Source organism: Eptatretus burgeri, chromosome 1 (genome assembly GCF_056783735.1).
Source record: "Eptatretus burgeri isolate ZD-2024b chromosome 1, Ebu_testis_v1, whole genome shotgun sequence".
In the NCBI taxonomy this organism is placed as follows: Eukaryota; Metazoa; Chordata; class Myxini; order Myxiniformes; family Myxinidae; genus Eptatretus; species Eptatretus burgeri.
This window is the reverse complement of record NC_140961.1, coordinates 100,736,930-100,761,283: the sequence shown is the minus strand read 5'-3', so window position 1 is coordinate 100,761,283 and position 24,354 is coordinate 100,736,930. Positions and strand designations below refer to the sequence as shown.

At 43.9% G+C, this 24,354-nt stretch overlaps 1 protein-coding gene and 1 pseudogene across 3 annotated transcripts in view; one reads left to right on the top strand and one right to left on the bottom strand.

The window, feature by feature from the left end:
- Nucleotides 1-24,354, bottom strand: part of HSF2BP (heat shock transcription factor 2 binding protein) — a 72,323-nt gene that overhangs the window by 4,178 nt on the left and 43,791 nt on the right. For both annotated transcript variants that reach the window (XM_085893208.1, XM_085893218.1), the window contains exons 6-7: nt 5,322-5,445; nt 4,530-4,633 (exon numbers count right to left, since the gene is read on the bottom strand). In XM_085893208.1, coding sequence (XP_085749334.1) covers nt 4,530-4,633; nt 5,322-5,445 — 228 coding nt within the window. The remainder of the gene's footprint in view (nt 1-4,529; nt 4,634-5,321; nt 5,446-24,354) is intronic.
- On the top strand, nt 958-3,065 carry LOC147035060 (uncharacterized; annotated as a pseudogene). Its single transcript, XR_015057124.1, has 3 exons — nt 958-2,028; nt 2,121-2,690; nt 2,793-3,065. The product of XR_015057124.1 is annotated as an uncharacterized LOC147035060 (transcript).

The window sequence follows — 24,354 nt, the reverse complement described above, 5'->3', positions numbered from 1 at the left end:
GAACTCAGGACCTTTTGGGTCCCAAGCTGCTGCCCTAACCACTGCGCCAACACCAGGCTTTCCAATGAAGACTCTATGTATCCTAATAAAGATTTTTCACTGAAGAGACAATCGAGATCGACTTTTAATTGTTAGCAAGAGGGCGTCAAAAATAATTAAATTGTGATGGGCGTGGCCACTGCGAGATGCTCCATTGTAAAGGAACAAAACCGGAAATATGAGGAAACTGCCCTGTTTGTGCTCCATTTCTCCCAGAGGAACAGAAGAAGAATGGACAAATGGCGGCTGTAAGTATTGTTTCAATTTTTCTCAATCATGAAATTGCATGTTTTTGAGGTTATTCGACCTACTGAAGAATGCAGGTGCTGGAAATATGCGAATCTAAGAAGGGTATATGTGAAATTAATGACATTTCTGCAATAATTTGGTTATTAATCAACAACAATGACGTCAAGACAGCGAAGAGCTGAAGCTGAGTGTAGTGAGTAGTGTGTAGGTAGGCCGTAAAGAAATTCTGTCCACCCAAGCAGTGTAGCGGTTTTGGCTGGTTATTTCTGTGTGTGTTCTGTCGTGGTGGTTATAGTTAGTGTGGAGTATGGGTCCTCTCGATTGTGTTACAGTAATAGGTACAGTCAAAACCCTCTAATTCGACATTGCTCGGGTCAGGTCAAATATTGTTGAATTAGGGGGGTGTCAAATTAGAGCGGTTCACATGAAGCCAAAAAACTTTAGTTCCCTTCGGGCAATATATATATATATATATATATATATATATATATATATATATATATATATATATATATATATATCGAATTAGAGGGGGTGTTGAGTGGATGTTGAATAAGAGGGGGTTAGATGTCGAATTAGAGGGGTTTCACTGTAATAGGTAGTCAGCCTCGCATGAATGTTTGTGTGATGGAGGGTGTAACCTTAAACATGCCATGTGTTAATAAATTACACTGACTTTTTTATGAGCATAACAAGATCGTGAAAGGATGTGGCGGTGTGATTGGGCTGCTCCAAAACCCAGTCCGGCTGAGGCAATGGCTTCTGTCTGGACCCGAACAGTCGCGGATACTGATGGATTTTGAAGATGACCTCGGTATCAGTAGAGAAACATCATGTGATAATCATGATTCAGGATACTCCAGCCAAAAGACGTTCCATGGTCAAGTTCGTCACTTGTACGATACTATTGTTGAAATGGGAAATCCTTTCATGGATCATTTCCCAGAGCTCGTCAATCTCAATCGACAATGTGCTTCACGTTCGACAGTATAATGTATCCGTACACTAGAAGACAGTATAATGTATCCGTACACACTGGTAAATCCCATTTCGCCGAGTTCAGTCGCGCGGTCCTTGATGACAGGACAGAGAGAATTCATAAACCGATAAAACGGAATATTCTGCATTTGTTCAACTGCGGTAAGAAAACTGTGGCGAAAACTATGCTGAAGCTGATCGAGCTCCGAGAAGACGTTGCCTTATTCGGACAATTATATGTGTCACTACAAAACCAATCAGGAGACATGCAGGAGTTCTTCTCCCATGAAACGACTGATTATCCACCTTCACTTTTGGACCATGGTTCGATATAATTCACCAAGAAGTCGGACTTGCTCGCTTGTATGCCAGAAGCCGATGATGATTCCATGGAGACATCGAGAGCGTTTGACTGTAAAATCGTGGATGGAGCTGTGATAATCCATGCCCTTCCACGAATGTCGGCGAAAACGTTCGAAGAGTACTCCACAAAGGTGTTTGTTCCATACATACTGCAACAACTTGAAACATCTGCCAGACTGGACATTGTGTGGGACATATACATTCCCGATAGCTTGAAAGTGGCAACAAGACAACGGCGAGGAACTGGCAATAGAATAAAAGTGGGACACCAGACCAAACTTCCCAGCAAATGAGAGGAATTCCTCAAAGTGGACGAAAACAAACAGGAGCTATTTGACTATTTGAACGCAACAGTTGCCTGCATTACTCTACCACCGGGAAAAGAGCTCATCATGTCAGGTACGATATATTATCATTGGCATGATCTACCGCTGGTGAACTTAGAATTCCTTTCTCTATTCTATATCATTTGTTTACGTTCCAGGACAAAGAAGTGGCGAGACTCGATATTTACACCTGCGATCACAAGGAGGCTGACACGAGAGTTGTCATCCACGTTAAAGATGCGCTCGACCACGGCCATCGAATCATCCAGATCAGAAGTGTTGATACCGACATTCTGGTAATCCTCATCGGAATGTTTGGTCGGCTTGTTCATCAGCATCCAGATATGGTATTATGCGCTGCTTTCTGACTTGGTCGCAACTTCTCGTGTAACTCTGTTGGATCCATCTGCCACAAAATCGGTGATAAAGCGAAATCTTTACCGATATTTCACGAAATCTTTACCGACAGGGTGTGATACAACGTCCGGTTTCCACTGGTCCAGCAAAACAAAGGCTTGGAAAACCTGGGATCGGTATCCGCATGTAAACTCCGCCTTCGCATACATCATGGAGCATCCGTTCTGTACGGTTGAGGTAACAGATGATCACTTCGCCATGCTTGAAGCCTTTGTCGTGCAAATGTATCAGAAGTGTGACATCTCAAAGGTGAACGACGCCAGAATTGCCATGTTCAGGAAGAAACCAAGGCCATTAAACAGATTACCACCGACACAGGTGAGAGAGATTGGTCACTTGATCAACAAACATTGCGGAATTTTCATTTTCACATGACCCAAATTCATTTTCTACTGCTAAAGTACTGCTGGCATTTTTCAGAATTCGCGACTGCATCACGTGAGACGCGACAAATATCAAGCCAGCATATGGCTCACCAGTGATGTTCCGAAACGAACAGCCGTATTGCCCTCAGAGATTGGATGGGTCAGACAAGAGGAATCCTGGCACCCGGTCTGGATGACGATACCAAAAGGTTTCACTGCATGTCAGGAGTTCATAAGGTGCTCCTGCAATATACCCTGCAAAAACTGAAAATGCGTGAAGGCCAGGCTTCACTGCACAAGTCTCTGCAAATACATCTGTGTTGTGTAAAGGTAGGGGATTGTTTTCTACTTACGATCTCGCATCTGAACCCATTAACCTTTAAGCGGTCACTTGTCGTAAAACAGAATAATTTGCATATGCTATTTTTAACAGCAGGTATCTAATCTACCAGGTACAATGATGCAATATTGTCAATTATTGACTCCAATAACCGATTATAGGGGGCTTTTATAATACAGTAGGAAAATATGAAAATTTCGTACTTCCTGCATAAATTATGCAAATAATTTGCAGATGTAAATGTCATCAAAAATTAGTAGAATTACAAAGCCCCCTTCCTTCAACTCTTCTATACAGCAGGAAGCTGTCAAACGAATTTTAGACCTTTTTAAATTGAACTTTAGATGTTACCTTGAGCCTGTTGTTGGCGCAGTGGTTAGGGCAGCGGCTTGGGATCCAAAAGGTCCTGAGTTCAAACCCCGTTGGGCCACTGAATTAATACACCAGGGGGTTGACTCAGCCTGTCATCCTTCCGAGGTCGGCGAAATGAGTACCAGTGTACTGGGCCGGTGTATACCCCAATTAAAATAGGTGTACCATATCCCTGTGTTGTAAGAGGCGACCAGGGTTGCATCAGGAAGGGCATCCGGCGTAAAACATGTGCCAAATCACTATGCGGATCATACGGATGATCCGCTGTGGCAACCCCGAACGGGAGCAGCCGAAAGAAGAAGAAGAAGATGTTACCTTGGTTTTCAAGGAAAAGCTACCTTTGACCTTCACCTTTTAGGTCACGATCTCGATTGTCTCTTCAGTGAAAATTATTTCTCTTGTCATATGCTACCTTCATGCCAAATTTGGTGCTTTTGTCCATCAGGTAAATATTGGACCAAAAATTGTCCTCAAATGGCCGGACTATTGGTCGGGGTCGAGTTTCAAACGCCAACCTCCCGAACTCAGAGCAGACGTTCTAAACCATTACACCCCTGAGTCTGGTTCAAGTGCCACTTGTTTTTAAAGTAGTGTTACTATCAAATGTAGCTGTTGACCGTTTCAACAACTTGTGTTTAAGGTGTATAAAGTGTTGAGTGAAGGAAACAAGTGTAACAAAGTAGAAAAAAAGAACTTGTCTTTTTGCTTTGTGATCAGTGAATATTCATTCCATGGGTAGGTATGTTAAGTGGAGTTCCATTTAGGGATTTGGAGTTGAGAAAATCATTTTCAACATCAAATTAAGTGATGCATCACCCTCACACCACAACAAACTCAAGCTTTTGAAGAAGTTATATCCCAAACACAAGAAGTTGTATTCAAAGAATTAAACTAGCAAATCAATGACAATCATACAACTATCCCAATGATGTCAATATACCTCATGTGGTTAATTCACAAATTATTTGCAGCCTTTTAGCTTTGAGACAGACATTTTGATTTTAACTACCTTACAGGAATGATAATACCAGGAATAATAAATAATAAGACCTTAAACAAAACAGAAAAATAAAAACATACTTTGGAGAAGCCAGCACAACAAGTTTGCAACACCATTTTTCTCCGCAATATATTTCAAGCCGTTGCAGTTGATGGTCACATTGTACAACGCCATCAGTATAAGTCTGCAAGAAAACACCTAAATTGTATTTTGTACATTGTGGATCATAACAATGTTAAGTTAAAATATTTAAAGTAGTTATCTACTATAAATGTATGAGGTGTGTGTGTGTGTTTTTTTGCTGGAGCTTTCTGATGTGGAGTGTGATGCACCAAAATGAAGGGTCATGATTTCCTGAGATGATTCGGCGAATGAACTACAAATAACTAGGAAGAATTCCCATGTTTTAAACGCACGTCACGTTAAGGTGTATTGAGCAGCTTAATGCATGGCATTGCATTCTAATTACAAAACAAATAATAAAAACAATGATAACATTGTAACAAAGCACATATTAATTAATACTTTTAATATTAACAACAACAATAATAGTATCATTTGGCAATAATAATAATAACGAACGTATAATCCCTGCACTGGCCCAAGCTCTTCTGGGCTTGGTGAAAAAGCAAGCTAATGCTCAAGCAGTATGGAATCAGGTATACAACAAGGCAATGAAGATCAATAACAATTTGGTCCAATGGACTAATGGGCCCACTAATGATGGAAAGCCAACATGTGGAAGAGGTTTGCTTGCTATGTTTGTTAGGTGGAGGGAGAGTTACTGAAAACAGATCAAAGGATTAACATCAGTACGACCGACTACGATGTGAAAAATCTCCAATAGCAGCTCAAATGATTCATTCCATTACGTTTTTAACTTGATACATTGACCAACTCCCATCTGCATCAGCAGTTGTAGGAACACGTCCAGAACTATTTTTCCAGCCGAGGTGGAGGCCAAGTACTCTCTGCCACAACTTGCAGCTGCTACATCTGAAAAAAAATAAAATAAAAACGGTGCAGCATGACATTTTCTTATGTGTGTAGAGTTACTCTGTGTGAACACCTGTGTTATTTAAAAACTATAAGGGCACTCACTCTTCGACGTCGCAATATCACCAGATATGCCTTCGCCAATATTATTACATCATTATACATGCTTGTAACAAGTTTGATTTCAATCGCTGAACCAAGATTCAAAATATTAAATAATTCTGGCTGCCAGACAATGTATCCGATAATGTTGAAATACAAAAAAAACATATATTCCGCATAACTATGAGATCACAACTGACGTTTCAAGTCAATTGATGAAGCGGTTCAAGAGAAAATATATTTTAAAGATCTTTCTTCAATTATGGCTGCCAGACCATGTGACCTATTAATTATTCGTGAACACCCTGGTATTCCCAAGGCTTGGGGAATATGTGGGTGAAGTTTCCCTTCGATCTTTCAAGCCATTCTGGAGAAGAGTATTTTTAAAGGTTTATTATTCAAAAATTCACAGCTGCCAAACCATGTGACATACGACATCATTGGTGGAGAACCTTTTGTTCCTCATGGATAGGTGTGAATACCTGTAAAAGTTTCACCCCGATGTGTTCAGCCGTTTCGGAGAATAAGATTTTTGAAGGTTTTTATGTTAAAACCAAGATGATTGCCGAACCACATGACCGATGATGTCATCAATTTTTTTCCCCATACAATTTATCCCTAGATGAACCTCAAAATTTTTCAAACTGATCAAATGAAGCATTCTACGTTTGCAATTGTGATGTAAAAATGAAGCCATCTATGACATCATTAAAAATAAAATCATACTTGTTTCCCATTGGGAGTACTTCACATGTGCCAAGTTTAAATTTTTCCATGGAGCAGTTTCAGAGATATATAGAGGTCCAAAGTTTTTCATTTTTCCCAACATGGCTTCCACATCATGTGACCTATGACATCATAATTATCATCAAAACATTCTACTTGAGTCGTTGCACATTTAGTGAAAAATTTGTGTCAATCAGATAAGTAGTTGCAGAGAAAATAGAAGATTAGCAAGAATGGACATACGCACAGATGGATGGACAACCTGAAAACACAATGCAACTGGCGACTTCGTCAGCAGAGGCATAAAAACTAACATAGGATGAGGTTGCATATCATTTGTACCCACGATATGCAGCATTTTTTTATACACAAAATTGAGATTTATTTTGGATACATTAACGAGGCTCGTGGGAGAGCTAGAACAGAGAATGGAGCAGGATGAAACATAATGAAACCAATAGCAGGGTTGAGAGACAAAAGAGAGGGAGACTTGGACAAACAAGGAATGTGGTGAAGAATGAGTGGTAGAGGTGGACGCACGAGGTGCACAAGATGGATACAGCCACAAACTCTCAGGAAGGAAAAACTGTAAGTTTGGAAAGATGGGGACTTGAGGAGGGTTAATGGGGCTAGAAAAGGTCATGGTTTTGGACGGGGAATGATCCGAGATGGCGGTGAACATCTGTCTTGAAGTACTGGAGGGAAGAATGAGATTGAAGACACTGAGAAAGTTTGTTCCACAGGCAGGAAAAAAAAAAGAGGAATGAGTGCAGGTGAGCAGTAGTTCTGGATTTTTGGAGTTTCACTAGAATAGGGTTACTGGCAGAACATGTGTGGCTGGAAAAAGCCTGATCAGAAAGGCATAGCATGGAAAGGGAAGGGGGGTGCAAGACCAGAAAGGAGGCGGTAAAAGCAGAGACCACTGACTGCCTGTGATGTGAAAGCGATAATTTGAGAGACAGCTCTCAAATTGACTTCCGGTTCTCGATGACTTCCGGTTCCGGTTTTGAGCGGCAAGAGGTCTCCTTCGGGGCTCCCTGCTGACATTCTCAAAGTTAAGTTCCGGTTGTTATTTGTCCCGTTTTAACTGTTTAATTTTCTCACCTACATGTTAATGTGTGTTCCTAGTTCGGTTTTGTTTCAAAAATCGTGCTATTTTGTGAGTATTTATGTCGACGTTCTCACCTGGTGTTTGAGGCCTAGTCCTAGGCTTGAGGCCTACCGGTTCCACTTGGTGTTCGATCGTTTTTTTTTTTTGTTTGTTTGTTTTTTCTCCCCATTACCTTCAATTTCTATCCTCCCCATTACCTTCAATTTTCATCCTCCCCACTTTCCAAATATCCCCCATTCTCCCAACTAATCTCTTTCTTATCTCAAAAAAAAAAAAAAAAAAAACCCAACAACAACAACAACCTTCTCCCGATTCTGCTACTTCTTCCTCTTAACTTCCTCCTCGTCTTCCTCGATTTCTTTTTTTTTTTTTTACACTTCCATGACCTAATCTGTTGAACTCTCTCATACATTAATATTAACAACAAAAACGATCTTATAATGCTTCATCTTCCTCTCTCACACATGTGGTACTCTTTACTGTTTCACAATGCACTACTCTTCTGCTATTTTAACAGACTGCTCTCATTTCGACCTCTCCTTCATTCCTTGCCTAAAAAATCCAACTATTACAGCGCTTCTTCTCTCCATGCTCTGAATTCGCCTTCATTGCATCCATCAAGAATTGTGTTAAATCGTATATCTGACCTAAAACTTTTAAAAACCACAGTTTGCCATGGATGCTCGCTTTCCATCAACCATTCTTTTTTTCCAACTTCAGTGCCAACTCACCCCCCTCACCCCTCACTCTCACTCTCAAAGCAACCACCCCACTCTTCTCCCTCCACGCCTCCCTCTCACCTCTTTCAAAAATTCCCCCTCACCTTTCTCCCACCTTTCATCCCCCTCACTCTTCCTTCTCTAAGTTGCCCCCCCTCTCATCCACCAACCTGCCTCCCTCCACTGCCCTCTCACCTCCATCTCTTCACTCCACCTCCTCAAATCCTCAACTGCCATCTTCCTTGTCTCTTGTCCCCCCTCTCTCACAGCACCACAGAGCCTTTTCTCCTCCTCATTCGGCCCCCTCCCCTCGCTATTCTGCAATACCCCACACTCCTTCAGCAACCCTCCTTACCTCCCCCCCTCCTCCCTCGTCCGACCCTCCCCCGCCCCCTCCACCTCCTGCACCAAAAGCCTCCTCCCCTACCTCTTCATTAAAAGTGTGGACCTCAAATATCCGGGGCCTTCGCTCAAACCTTTCAGATCTTTCCATGCAGGTTGCCACTGACAAACCAGACATTATCTGCCTAACAGAAACTTTCCTCTCCCAAGACGTGTCTGACTCCCAAGTATCTCTCCCTGGTTACTCCCTCTTACGGTATGACAGACCTGAGCCTCGTCCTGGTGGAGGTGTTGCTCTCTTCATCAAAGACTCTATTCCTCACTCTCCCTGCACTGCTCTCACTCCCCCCCACCCCCAGGAATACCTCTGGCTTCGGCTTCCCCTCCACTCCCACCTCATGTTTATATGTGTACTGTACCGTCCACCGAACAGTGATGACTCCATCTACACCTCACTCTCCGAAAACATGGACCATCTTCTATCTTCTCATCCAAACTCTCTCTTCCTCTTATGTGGCGACTTCAATTGTCATCACGCCAGTTGGCTAGGTGTGGGTACCTCTCTCACCTGCCATGGGACATCAGCAAAAGCTTTCTGTGACTCATTGGGACTGACTCAATCGGTCAACTTCCCGACCCGGATCTCAACCAATGGTACTCCATCTCTTCTGGATCTGATTTTGACAAATTTCCCTGACAATATCTGCTGCTCTTCCTTCGCTCCAATTGGTTCTTCTGACCACGTCCTTGTCAAAGTGGACATCTCTCTGGCTGTTATCAGAGAACCACCTCACCGCCGTCGAGTCTGGCATTTCACTCAAGCCGACTGGCAGGGTCTCCGAGCAGCCATCAAACTTACAGACTGGTCTCCTATCACTACTTTCTCAAACATCAACTCATCCTGGGAATTCTTTCAAAGAAACTTGCTCTCCCTCATGCACAGATTTATCCCCTCTCGTGTTCAGTTGTCTTACCCTTCCTCCCGCCCTTGGTTTACTGAAGCTTGTGGCGAGGCAGTTGTCCTGAAACAACTTGCCTTTGCCTCATGGAAAGCAAACCCAACTGAGCACAATCTCAGTTCTTTCCACAAAGCTCGGAACAAGTGTGTAGCTACCCTCAGGAGAGCCAGAAAACAACATCTTTCTCATCTCAAGTCTGAACTCTCAAACCTCTCTCCCTCCTCAAAATCCTGGTGGCGTTTAATCAAATCTGTTTCTGGTGTATGTTCCCCCTCCATCCCCTCCCTTACCTCAAATGGCCGCACTGCTGATTCCACACGTGATAAAGCTGAATGTCTAAACTCGGTGTTTGCAGCTAAATCTTGTGTCCCAAACCCATCACTATCTCTACCCACTTTACCCAGTCGCACCCAACTGTCCCTGGACTCTGTATCCTTTTCTCCTGACAAGGTGGAGAGCTTGCTTTCAAACCTCGAGTCAGATTCTGCAACCGGTCCAGAGGGCATCAGCCCACGTGTCCTCAAAGCCTGCTCTTCTGCTCTTGCTCACCCTCTCTCTGTTCTATTCACCCTCTCATTTTCCCAAGGTCATCTGCCATCTGCTTGGAAATCTGCTAACATCACTGCCCTGCATAAAAAAGGTGCAAAACAGATCCCTGTAACTATAGACCAATCAGCCTTCTCCCAATCATCAGCAAGGTTATGGAATCCATCATCGCTTCAGACATGAAATCCTTCCTCTTCTCCAATGGCTTGATTTCCAATCATCAATTTGGTTTCAGACCAGGTCACTCTACCCTAGATATGCTGCTACTGCTCTCCCATCAATGGATGGAGGTCCTCAATGCCAGACAGGAAATCCGAGCCGTATCCCTGGACATATCACGTGCTTTTGACACAGTCTGGCACCCTGCCCTACTCACCAAACTCTCTGCCCATGGTATTCAAGGCCATCTCCACTCATGGCTCAGACTTCCTCTCCTGTCGCAGTCAACGTGTGGCCCTAAATGGAGTTCTTTCATCCCCTCTTCCTGTGCAGGCTGGAGTTCCTCAAGGTAGCGTTCTGGGCCCTGTTCTTTTTCTGGTTTTCATCAATGATCTCTCGGACTCTCTGGAAAATCCTCTATTTCTCTTTGCCGATGACTCAACCCTCTGCCGTACCATCTGTCATCCCTCAGACCGGCAAGCAGCAGCTTCTTCGCTCACTGCAGATCTGGATAAAATCACAAACTGGTCCAACACGTGGAACATGTCTTTCAATCCAGACAAATCTCACACTCTCACTATGTCTCTTCGAAAGGACCGTTTACAAAACCCCCCCATCCACTTTCTCAACAATCCTCTGGAAGAAGTCTTTTCTTTCAAGCTTCTGGGTCTCACTATCTGCCATGACCTTTCCTGGGAAAGTCACATTTCCAACCTTGCCTCAAAAGCCAGTCGCCGACTGGGAATCCTCCGTCGTGCAAAGTCCTTCCTCGGCCCTCTTGAGCTCCTGACCACTTACAAAGCTTTTGTCCGTAGCCTGATGGAGTACTGCTCTCCCCTCTGGGCTGGTGCTCCTGCCTCCCACCTTTCTCGACTTCACGCTGTCGAAACCAGGGCTTTTAAGATCATTGGCATCTCCCGCAATGAAGCTGAGTCTTTGGGCCTCTCACTCAATCACCGCAGGTTGGTCGGTGGTCTTTCTGTCTTCTACCGACTCCTCTCCAGCCTTGCCCCCCTGCTCTCTCTGCGATTTGTCCCAACCACATTTCCACAGGGCGCTCAAGGTCCGCCAACAACCCCCTTCTGGTAAAACTACCAAAATCACGAATCACTGCTCATCTTCACTCTTTCATTCCTCTTTTTTCCCGCCTTTGGAATAAACTTCCTCACTCTATTCTTTCCCATTCTTCCCTTCAGGCTTTCAAAACAGCTGTTCACCACCACCTCTTATCTTCCCCCATCCAAATCCTCGATCTTTTCTACCCCCGATAATCCACCCAAGCCCACTTCCTTCAATTCTCCTGCTTTCCTTCCTGAAAGTCCCTTTAATGTCCATCTTCCCCTCGCCATGTTCCCCGTCCCATCCCCATCCCTCTCCCTTCCACAGTTCACCTGTGTCTGTTCCCCAATGTTTTGTCCCTTCCACTCCCGCCCCTCTTGTCTCATGCCTCCTTGCTGTGAGTTGTGTGTTAGCTCTCATACGAGCCTCGACCAAGGTATAAAAAAAAAAAAAAAAAAAAAAAAAAAAAAAAAAAAAAAAAAAAAGCTCATTTCAAGGTCTTGTTGTCCCCCACCCCTCCGACAAGGCCAGAGATGGGGGACATTAAAATGAGCTCCATCCGACTGACAGATTATCTGTCCATGTACTTTTGTGGACACGATATTTCAAAAACCGTTGAACATTTGGCTTTCATATTGCAGATATACACAGTATTCCTTGTGACATTATCGAAACCTGATTAGATCACGGCTGTGATTGGCTGAAATATGTTGCCATGGCAAACATCTCAGTAACTTGGCTCATGTAAGCGATATTTCAAAAACCGTTGAAAATTTAGTTTTGACGTTGCAGATATATATTCGTCACGACATTATCTCAATCTGATTAGATCACAGCCATGATTGCTAGAATTATGTTGCCATGACAATCATGTTGGTAATTTGGCTTGTGTACAATCTTTGTGAGGCTCGTCTTGCCTTGTTTCTCCACCCAATAGGCAGGGGACCTAGAGTATCTGCTCCTTCTTGTCTATGGCATCAAGCTGAATAATGTGTGAGTCAGGGCTCCACCCCAGATGGGAGAGCAGTATTTCATCAAGATGCAGATGAAGGCCTTGTAAGTGGATAAAAGTTCAGGTGTGTCAAGGAAGGACTTTGCAAGGAAGGATGCGCAGTTGACTCCTGGCTTTGGAGGTCACCTAAGGAATGTGGTTTGCCCAGGAAAGATCATGGCTGATGATGAGGCCCACACGTTTGAGTGACAACTTCTTCAAGACGATTGTTAAGAAAGTAGATGGGAGGGTTTTCCAGATGGTCCTTTTGGAGAGACAGTGTGAGAGACCACAGCCAATAAATGGGACAGAATATCAGTGTTTACCTTCAGTAGTTTGATATGTGAGGAGGCAGAACAGCAGGTGTAAGTCCATAGTGTGAAAATACATTGTATTCTTTCCACAATTAACTTTTCTTTCTTGTACATTTTGTGGGGGTGGTGTTGGGAATGAAATGCATGGTATGTCCAGACCATTTGAAGGTTTTATTTTTTTCCCTCATACTGCATGAAATGATTTTGTTTTTCTCAGTAAAGAATGACCTCACACCAGAATCTGTTAAATGGAGTACCTGCAATGTTAAATAGAGTAAAAAAACAAACAAACCTGTAATGCATTAATATAAAAACAATAAATAATCTTTAATTGAATATGGTTCATAAAACAGGTAGTCCCAAAAAGGTAGAAATCTGCAGAAGATGGAAAGTTATCACGAAATAACATCAATTCCAAAATAATACGGTTATCTCAATAAAATGGAGAGCTCTCAATTTTGATATAAAATGCATTTTGAGAAACAATTGATGAAATTGCTGTGTGATTGCAGACACCCATTGAAGGTTAATCATTGAAGGATACCATAAGAGAGCCGTGTGTGTGTGTGTGTGTGTGTGTGTGTGTGTGTGTGTGTGTGTGTGTGTGTGTGTGTGTGTGTGTGTGTGTGTGTGTGTGTGTGTGTGTGTGTGTGTGTGTGTCTGTGTGTGTACAATGCTTATGGAAGGTTTACACCCCTTTTTAATATTTTCACCTCTTTGTTACCTTACTGCCTGGAGTTAAATTGCATTAAATCCGATTTTTTTTCCACCTTCACTTAAGCCCAAAATTATTCATACCCTATGAAAAATCTGAGAGTTTTGCATTTATCTCGTACCTACAAGCTGGAGTGGTGGAACTTTCACTTCACCCAGGACATTTAGTTGGCATTTACAAATCCACATATATTTTTGGCTCAACATTATTAGCATAACAATAGAAATGTTAAGATTTCTGTTTTTATGCCTGTCCAAAATTATTCATACCCATACCAAGTCTCAGAATTGAGGCCAATGTTTGTGATAATGCACATGCTTTTGATAGTCCTAAGATTCTTTATAATGTTATGCAATTATTCCAAGATGTGTGCATACAATCTGAATGCATTACAAATGTGGTCTATTGAATGTATAGTGAGGAATGTTATAGAACAACACTGCTTTTAGACTATAAATTAAGGGGAGCTGATGCAATTATTCTCAGGTCATTGTCAGCATGGTGAAGAAGAAAGAAGTCAGTGAGGACCTTCGGTTGTGCATTGTGAAGGCTCACAAGGAGGGGAAAGGCTACAAAGTTATTTCGAAGCAGTTCCGAGTGCGAGTTGCCACCATACAACGCATAATTAGGAAGTACAAGGAGTTCCACACTGTAAAAAAACATTGAAGGATGTGGTCAGAAGCCAAAGGTGTCGCCTCGTCTGGCAAGAAAAGTATGGCGAGAGGCCAACAACAATCCTCGGATCAGTATTAAGGCTCTCCTGAACAACCTTGGCGAGTCTGGGACCAAGATATCAAGGCAGACACTCCAGCGGACGTTGCACAAGGGGGGCTCCATGGACGCCAACCAAGAAAGACTCCACTCCTCCATCCCAGGCACAGAAAGGCTTGTCTTGCCTTTGCAAAAGCTCACCTGGACAAAGATCCAAGCTTTTGGTCCTCAGTTCTGTGGTCGGATGAGACAAAAATGGAGCTTTTCGGGCACAGAGATGTTGCTTTCATTTGGCGAAAGGAAGGTGAAGCGTACAACCCGAAGAACACAGTCCCAACCGTCAAGCATGGAGGCGGGAGCATAATGCTTTGGGGATGTTTCTCAGCCAGTGGGCCCGGCAAACTCGTCAAAGTGGATGGCATCATGAAAAAGGAGCAGTACATAAAGATCCTTGAGGAAAACATCAAACAGTCCGCAGAGAAACTTCACCTCGGGGAGCATTGGACGTATCAGCAGGACAACGATCCAAAACACACCGCCAAGTCAGTGAAGAAATGGTTCTGGGATAATGATGTAGACGTTCTGGAGTGGCCAAGCCAAAGTCCGGACCTCAACCCAATCGAGAAGCTGTGGAGGGAGCTCAAGACCAGAGTGATGGCAAGGAAGCCTTCCAACCTCAAAGACCTGGAGACCTTCGTGAAGGAGGAGTGGGCCAAAATCCCAAAAGAGACATGCAAAAACCTTATAAGTAAGTATAAAAACCAATTGGAGGCTGTAATCACAAACAGAGGCTTTTCCATTGATTACTGAATGTGACTTTGAACTGATCTAAGCAAGGGTATGAATAATTCTGGACGTGACATTTTTTTGTAAATCTATCAATAAAATACCCCCGAAACAATGTATTTCTTGAAATGTCTCTTGCAGTGATTCTTTCAGCTGTTTGTCACATTCTTATGTAACTTAAGCAAGAAGAAACTTATTCCTCAAATAACACGATTCAAAATACTCCAAATTTGGTAAGGGTATGAATAATTTTGGGCTTAACTGTACATTTACACATTGTAACCCACAACTTCCAAGTGAAAAACAAGTTCTACAAATTTCAAAAAATAATTAAAATACAAAACTAGAATATCTTGTTTGGATAAGTGTCTACCCACTTCATAACAGCAAATGTAAATTAGCTCAAGTGCAACCAAGCACCTTCAAACTCACACACCAAGTTCATGGGCTTCCATCACATGTGGAGCGATTCTGATTAAATTGCAGCAATTCTGATTATTTCAGAATAAAATCAGCTGTTCCTGGAGAGTTCCTCTTCTGGGAAGTGCATTTCATAGCAAAGACTTAACCATGACCACCAAGGTCAGGTCAGGTCAGGTATGGGTATGGGAGCATGCACCGGATCAGCACATCGCTGCATCCATGTTCCACCAGTACTCCAGTGGCCTCCGTCTGGCCATCCCCCAGACAGATGCCTGGCCCATCCCAATCTCCTTGAGATGCTGATCAACCCGCTGCAACCACAAGGCACGTGGTCAGCTCACTGGCCTCATCCACTCACGAGGCTCCCTCACTGAGAGAATCTGGTGAGCAGGATCAGCATCAGGAAAAGGAACATGTCCATACAGCCGCAGCTGATACTCACATAATATACAGGAAACAAATCTCATTTGAGTCTCTCTCAGCACCACTCGTTGGACACAAAGTCTGACCAGCAATAGCCAAGGATTCTCCGAAGAGACCTGGTACCAAAGGAATTAAGTCTCCGTCTCAAATCCCTGGCCAGAGTCCAAGTCTCACATCCGTAGAGCAAGATTGGAAGCACCAATGACCTGAAGACTCTGACTTTCATTTTTCTGCCCAGGTACCAACAGTGCCACACCCCACAATCCAGTGAATCCAAGACTCCCCAGGCCCAACCCAGACATCTGTTGACCTCTGGCTCACAGTCAGAAGAGACATGTACAGTGGGGAGAACAAGTATTTGATACACTGCCAATTTTGCAGGTTTTCCCACTTACAAAGCACGTAAAGATCTGTAATTTTTATCATAGGTACACTTCAACTGTGAAAGACGGAATCTAAAACAAAAATCCTGAAAATCACATTGTATGATTTTTAAATAATTAATTTGCATTTTATTGCATGAAATAAGTATTTGATCACCGACCAACCAGTAAGAATTTCGGCTCTCACAGACCTGTTAGTTTTGTCTTTAAGAAGCCCTCCCATTCTCCACTCATTACCTGTATGAACTGCACCTGTTTGAACTCGTTATCTGCATAAAAGACAGCTGTCCACACTCAATCAATCAGACTCCAACCTCTCCACAATGGGCAAGACCAGAGAGCTGTCTAAGGACATCAGGGATAAAATTGTAGACTTGCACAAGGCTGGGATGGGCTACAGGATAATAGGCAAGCAGTTTGGTGAGAAGGCAACAACTGTTGGCACAATTATTAGAAAATGGAAGAAGTTCAAGATAACAGTCAATCTCCCTCGGTCTGGGGCTCCATGCATGATCTCACCTCGTGGAGCCTCAACGATCATGAGAAAGGTGAGGGATCAGCTCAGAACTACACGGCATGACCTGATCAATGACCTGAAGAGAGCTGGGACCACAGTATCAAAGAAAACCATAAGTAACACACTACGCCGTCATGGATTAAAATCCTGCAGCGCACGCAAGGTCGCTCTGCTCAAGCCAGCGCAATTCCAGGCCCGTCTGAAGTTTGACAATGACCATCTGGATGATCCAGAGGAGGAATGGGAGAAGGTCATGTGGTCTGATGAGACCAAGATAGAGCTTTTTGGTTTAAACTCCACTCGCCATGTTTGGAGGAAGAAGAAGGATGAGTACAACCCCAAGAACACCATCCCAACCATGAAGCATGGAGGTGGAAACATCATTCTTTGGGGATGCTTTTCTGCAAAGGGGACAGGACGACTGCACCGTATTGAGGGGAGGATGGATGGGGCCATGTATCGTGAGATCTTGGCCAACAACCTCCTTCCCTCAACAAGAGCATTGAAGATGGGGTGTGGCTGGGTCTTCCAGCATGACAACGACCTGAAACATACAGCCAGGGCACTAAGGAGTGGCTCTGCAAGAAGCATCTCAAGGTCCTGGAGTGGCCTAGCCAGTCTCCAGACCTGAACCCAATAGAAAATCTTTGGAGGGAGCTGAAAGTCTGTGTTGCTCAGCGACAGCCCCGAAACCTGAAGGATCAGGAGAAGATCTATATGGAGGAGTGGGCCAAAATCCCTGCTGCAGTCTGTGCAAACCTGGTTAAGAACGACAGGAAACATCTGATCTCTGTAATTGCAAACAAAGGTTTCTGTGCTAAATATTAAGTTCTGTTTTTCTGATGTATCAAATACTTATTTCATGCAATAAAATGCAAATTAATTATTTAAAAATCATACAATGTGATTTTCAGGATTTTTGTTTTAGATTCCATCTTTCACAGTTGAAGTGTACCAATGATAAAAGTTACAGACCTCCACATGCTTTGAAAGTGGGAAAACCTGCAAAATCGGCAGTGTGTCAAATACTTGTTCTCCCCACTGTATATCACTGCCAAGGTAAGTGAATCTCTCCGTGACATCAACATCCTCAACACAAACAGGTACAGACAAGATAGCAGCAATCAAGATGACACTGAAAGCCTGCATCTTCGTTTTGACCCAGGGAACCTGTAATCCCAGCGGCTTCGACTCCTCATTCAGCACCTCGAGGGCCCAAAAAGGATATCCAGAGTCTCCACAAAGATGACTGCATCATCTGCGAAATCAAGGTCAGAGATCTTGACATTCCCAAACGACGCACCACAGCTTGATCTCTCCAACATCCTCCCCAGAATCCAGTCTATCCAAGTACTGAAAAGTGTGGGGGCCAGTACTCACCCCTGATTAACACCAGTAACAACTGGAAATAAGTTGGAGATGGTATCGCCACATCTCACAGCACTCTCAGTACCAGAGTATAGTTCAGACATCAGATTGATCAGTTTTAGTGGCACCCCATGAAGACTAAGAATCCTCCAGAGGGAATCCTGATTCACTGAATCAAACACCTTAGAGAGATAAAAAAAAATAATAATAATAATAATAAAAATACGCTACAAGCAGCCAATGACTTAACTCTTATCTGCATTCGGTGAGAAGCCGAAGCGCAAGGTTATGGTCAGTCGTTGACCTCTTTTGGTGTGAAGCCTGACCGTTCTGGGCACTGGTGCTCAGGCAGATGATGGCAAACCATATCAAGAATTATTCCAGCAAAGACCATGCCCATCACTGAGTGCAGCGTCACCCCTCGGTAGTTGCGGCAGTCCTGGCGATAACCCTTCCCTTTCAATAGAGGGACAACAAGGCCCTCTTCCAGTCAGCTGGGATGATGCCTGTATTCCAGACAGAGCACAGAACTGCATGCAACCACATCAGTACAGCATTTCCACCAGCCTTGAGAAGTTCAGCATGGATGCCACAGATCCCTGGAGCTTTACCCCATTTCAACCGGTTCACGGCAGCCTGGATTTCCACAAGCGAAGGTGGATGACAGTTGATTGGAGAGTCAGCAACAGTTATTGTAACACGCCTGATATACAACTGAACAGCTGGTGGATCAGCCTGGTACAGCCGCTCAAAGTAACCAGCCCAGTGGGCCTTCACTTCGGACTCCTCTGTCAAGAGCCCTCCACCCTCCACTCTAACTGCTGTACACCGAGGATGGGCTTGTAGGAATGCAATACGTGAATTCCCCTGTGAGCAGGATGAGAATCACTTGACCACAGGTGATGCTCTACCTCCTCACAGATTCCTCACATAGGCCTCCTTGTCCATCCTCAGTGCACGTATAGTTTTACGCCTCAACACCCTGAATAGCACAGCTCTGCCATTAAGCCTGGCTCTGCGACTCTGGTCAATGGTATCCAGTGTACCTTAAGAGACAAAATTCTTCTTTGCCCTGCGGTGAGTTCCAAGACATCCACCAGCAACATCAAGGACGGTGGTCTTGAAGGCACTCCACAACTCTTCAGGACCCCCCTTTCAGCTTTCAGGGACCTCCGTCTGGCCATCCCCCAGGCAGATGCCTGGCCCATCTCCATCTCCTTGAGATGCCGATCAACCTGCTGCAACCACGAAGCATGTGGTCAGCCCATTGGCCTCGTCCACTCACGAGGCTCCCTCACTGAGAGAATCTGTTGAGCAGGATCAGCGCCAGGAAAATGAGCCACACATCCATAGAGCCGCAGCTGATGCTCCGGACTATGTAGGTAACAAATCTCATTTGAGTCTCTCTCAGCAACTTCTCGTGAGACACAAAGTCCAACCAGCGACAGCTAAGGATTCTCTGAAGAGACCTGGTACCAAAGGAATTAAGTCTCCATCTCAGATCCCTGGTCAGTCAAATCCATGTTCATTTCAAGTCGATGTATTGAAATCCCCCAAGACTCGAAGAGTATCTCGCCTGGGGCACTGATGAACCACAGACTTGAGCGTGGAAAAGAATGTGTCCTTCATGGTGAGATCACTCGCCTCAGTCAGAGCATATACAGACACCACGGAAATGAGACCCAAGGAGTGACAAATCCTTTGTCTCATACCACGCTCGTTGTCCGGTGTGACCTCAATTATTATCAGAGTCAGCCTATTGGACACAGCTACAGCAACTCCTTCGACATGGTAACCATCAGAGCGACCAGACCAATAGTCGGTGTAACCACCCGCCATGATCACGTCAATATCCGGTCTCAACGTCAGAGTGCTGCCATACCGATGTTCAAAAGCTTGAGCTCAGATGATAATAGAGACAGGTGATCATCCTCTCTTCGGGATAGGATATTCCAGGCACGCACCCAAAGGGACCACCTCAGGTTAACCCAAAGAGACCGCCGTCTGATGGACGACACCTCAGCACCACCCCAACCCACACTACTGCAATCTGACCCAGGAAGGTTATCCTGTAGTTTTCCTCCTATCATCAAAGAGTGTGGGTCCTGAAGGCTTTGCCCAAAATCCCTTCATCCAGTGAGCTGCCCTGCGGGGGGGGGGGGGGGGCTGCACAGTGGGTACTCCCGTGGAGTGGCTTTTCAATTCTCTTTATGGTTTTCTTGTGTTTACGTGCTTTACTTTACGGTGGCCCAAGTGCAAATCCTGCCACCACCCTCCTAAAAAAGTACCTCAACTGCAGGAGGACATCTGCAGCCACATTTGAGCACTAGATATGGATGGCCGTTGGCTCACAAGGAGCTCATCCACCCTTTGGCAGGTTTTGTTTTTAATCCTGCTGGGTATCCATATCGTACACCCTCCTCACCAGAAAACCTGGTGGGGAGATGGTTTAGTCGCCGACAACCCGACCATGAAATAGGTGAGTTCAGGTCTGCATGAAACCTGAAGCAAGTCACAGATCTGATCTTTCAAGGAGGCTCCTCCAAGGAGCTTTCAAAAAACGTCTGATTTAATGCAATTTAATTCCAGGCGACATGTTAACAAAAGGTGAAATTTTGAAAGGGGGTGTAGACTTTCTATAAACACTGTATGTATAGGTATATCACTAGTTTTCTCAGAGATGGCCAAACAGATATTTGTCAAACTTTCAGAAATTCGTCAGTGAGTGCCGGGGAGTGTTTATAGGTAAAAATAATTTTCTTGAAATAAAGTTGTGGAAAGACACAGATCAAGGGATGGGTATAAAAATATTTCAAAGGCCTTGAATATCCCTTTCAGCACAGTCAAGACAATCATTAAGAAGTGGAAGGCGTATGGTACCACCAAGACCCTGCCTATATCAGGCCATCCCTCCAAACTGGATGACCAAGCAAGGAGACTGATCAGATAGGACACCAAGAGGCCAACAAAAGAGCTACATGCCTCCACAGCAAAGACTGGTCACTGTGTGTGTAACAACAATATCCCAAGCACTCCACAAGTCTGGCCTGTACAGTAGTGTGGCAAGAAGGAAGACATTACTCAAAAAGCCCACTTTGAGTCACGTTTGAGACATAGAAAAAACGACTCTGGAGATTCTGAAGCCATGTGGCAAAATGTTTTGTTGTCTGACGAAACTAAGATGGAACTTTTTGTCCGAAATGCGAAACATTACGTTTGGCATTAACCAAACTCAGCTCATCACCCAAAGAACACCATCCCGACTGTGAAGCATGGTTGTGACAGCATCATGTTGTCGGGATGTTTCTCAATCAGCAGGGACTGTGACACTTGTTGGGATAGAAGGGAACTGGATGGAGCAAAATACAGAAAAATCCCAGAGGAAAACCTGCTGCCATCTGCAAGAAAGCTGAAATTTGATGGAAATTCACGTTTCAGCATGATAACGACCCGAAGCACACAGCTAAAGCTACACTGGAGTGGCTAAGGAACATAATGATAAATATCCTTGAGTGGTCCAGTCAGAGCCCCGACCTAAATCCAATTGAAAATCTGTGGCATGACGAAGTTTGCTGTCCATCAACACTCTCCATGCAACTTGACTGAACTTGAATAGTTTTGGACAGAAGAATGCGCAAATATCGCCCAATAAAGGTGGGCAAAGTTGGTAGTGACCTATCCCAACAGTCTCACAGCTGTAATTGCTGTCAAAGGTGCTTCCACCAAGTATTAACTGACGGGGGTGGACACTGATCCAACCAATATATTGTAATTTTGTGTTTTTAATTAAATTTCTGAAATTTGTAGAATTTGTTTTTCACTTGGAAGTTGTGGGTGAAGATGTGTAAATAAAGGTGGAAAACGTCTGATTTAATGCAATTTAATTCCAGGCTACAAGGTAACAAAAGGTGAAATTTTGAAAGGGGTGAAGACTTTCTATAAACACTGTATGTGAAGGTATATCACTAGTTTTCTCAGAGATGGCCAAACAGATCTTTGTCAAACTTTCAGAGATTCATCAGTGAGTGCCAGGGAGTGTTATAGATAAAAAATAATTTTCTTGAAAATGAAAAAAAAAAGAAAAAAGTAAGATTTCTTTTTTCGTCACTTTATAGTGAGTGCCTTAGCTTTTGTAACAATGTGAAAAGTAATACTAAATGATCCCCAATCCCATTACTTAGTGGGTGTAAGGATGTGTTTTAGGCCCCCACAAAAAAAAACCAGAGAAATTTTTTTTTTGATTTCTTCAAAATACCAACAGAATTAGAACAGCACTGGGCAATGTCGGGTACCCCTGCTAGTACGAAATATAATTAATTCATTTTGTGTGCAGCCTCTTGCTGCTTGCTTTCATAATTGCCAGGAGCAAAGCTGTGCCGCTGATGGAGTGCCCCCTGCTGGTTAGGACAGGAATTTGGAATTTGACTGTGGTGTCAACGAATACTCGCCTACTCTTCACGAAGTACACTGGGATCTTTCACATCCACCAAATACTGCCGGCAGACAGAACACCTGTTTATCAGCTATCCGAGGGACAGAACACACATTGATGAATCACCTTGCCTGTGAGACACCGGGATGACAGTTTATGGCTGGGTTGAGATGCAAACCCAGGTAGACAAACTTATAGGTAAGTGTGCCAAACCCTAGGCAATCCTATCAGCAAACTAAATATAATTCAAGAAGGACAATGATGTTTCCTCATACATTTTGCTTGCATGTGGTTTACATGTGAGCCCATACATGAGTCTTGGGTCATTTTAAGCTTGTTTGTGAGTTTGTTTGACTTCTGTGCACTCCTGAACCGCTGGAGGAATGAGTTGAAAGCTAGTGGTTGTCTTGGGGAGGGGTACACGGGAATGTTTTCGACAGCCCAAAAGAAAAATAGACCCTGGGATTAAGGGTGGAGGGAACACCTTAATTCTCTTTATGCAATTGTATACAGTATTTAATTGCGACACCTGGTGGGGGAATTTCAATTCACAAATTATAAACGTGGGGGAATTAACCCATCCTCAGGATAGGTTCTTTTCTCGTATAGTAAACCCTCAATTATTGTGGGGGTTAGGTTCCTGCAAAATTCTGCAATGGTGGAAACCATGGGCCAATCGGAAAAGGAGGGGATTGGTCTTTGGGCTTCGAGGAAGGTCAGCAGCAGTCAGAAATAAACACATCAAAATTGCAACATTAAAAAGAGCAATCAAAGATGCAGACCCTTGCCAGGACTTGTTTTTATGGTGTTTGTGTAGTGGTGTGTTAGGTAATTAATGTAGACATATGTAACTATACCTGCCACTTTATAACTGCTGTAGTGATGATCGGGTACCAAGACGCCCCACTTTGATGCAACCCGTCTTTGATTGGACGGACACTTGATCCTGACCCATGACATTTATTATTATTCAATTGAATTCAGAATCGTATTAAAATAAATTCGATTCAAATCAAATGGAAGTTGTTGTTTTTTCAACAATATGGCTGCCAAACCACGACTGATAACATCAACTTATTTCTGTGGACCAATTTATCCTGAGATGGCCCACAAAATTTTTCATACTGATCGGATGTCGCATTCTACATATGCAATTATGATGTCATAACGAAGGCACCTATGACATCATAAACAAGTAAAAAAGACATAAAATGTCACAGCCCCCCGTTGTTTTAGTAATTTTGCTTTTTGGAGGGCTTGTCCATATTTTTGACCAACTAAAACGGTCGGCAATCTACCAGTCAGCCATCTTTTATCAGATCGCAAAATAAAGGGAGGGGCATGTGCATGCCATCATGTGCTGTGCTTGTGCCAAGTTTGAACAAAATCAGACCACACATTTCTGAGAAATGGTTGGGGACACAAATAAGCAACAAAATGGCAACCAGTCGGCCATCTTGGAACTGATATTGAAAAAAACATGACGGCTCATGAAAGCCATCATTCATTATCTGGGTGCCAAGTTGGAACAACATTGGTAAATGCATGTCCAAGAAATGGTTGAGGACATGTTCAACATCAGGTTTTTTACAACTAAAATGGCTGCCGGTCAGCCATCTTGGATCTGATTGCGAAACACTGGGTCACGCTGAGCGAGTGTTTCGTGCTCCGTCACCCTGAGCAAGTGTTTTGTGCTCTGTGACCCTGAGCGAGTGTTTCGTGCTCCATCACCCTGAGCGAGTGTTTCGTGCTCCATCACCCTGAGCGAGTGTTTCGTGTTCCTTAACCCTGAGCGAGGGTTTCGTGCTCCATCACGCTGAGCGAGTGTTTCGTGCTCCGTCACCCTGAGCGAGGGTTTCGTGCTCCGTCACGCTGAGCGAGTGTTTCGTGCTCCGTCACCCTGAGCGAGTGTTTCGTGTTCCGTCACCCTGAGTGAGCGTTTAGTGCTCTGTCACCCTGAGCGAGCGTTTCGTGCTCTGTCACCCTGAGCGAGTGATCCGTGCTCCATCACTCTGAGCGGGTGGTTTGCGCTCCACCACCCTGAGCGGGTGGTTCGTGCTCGGTCAATATGAGAGATTTGTGAAATATCACCCGATTTCCGAGCCGTTTTGCTGCATTAACGT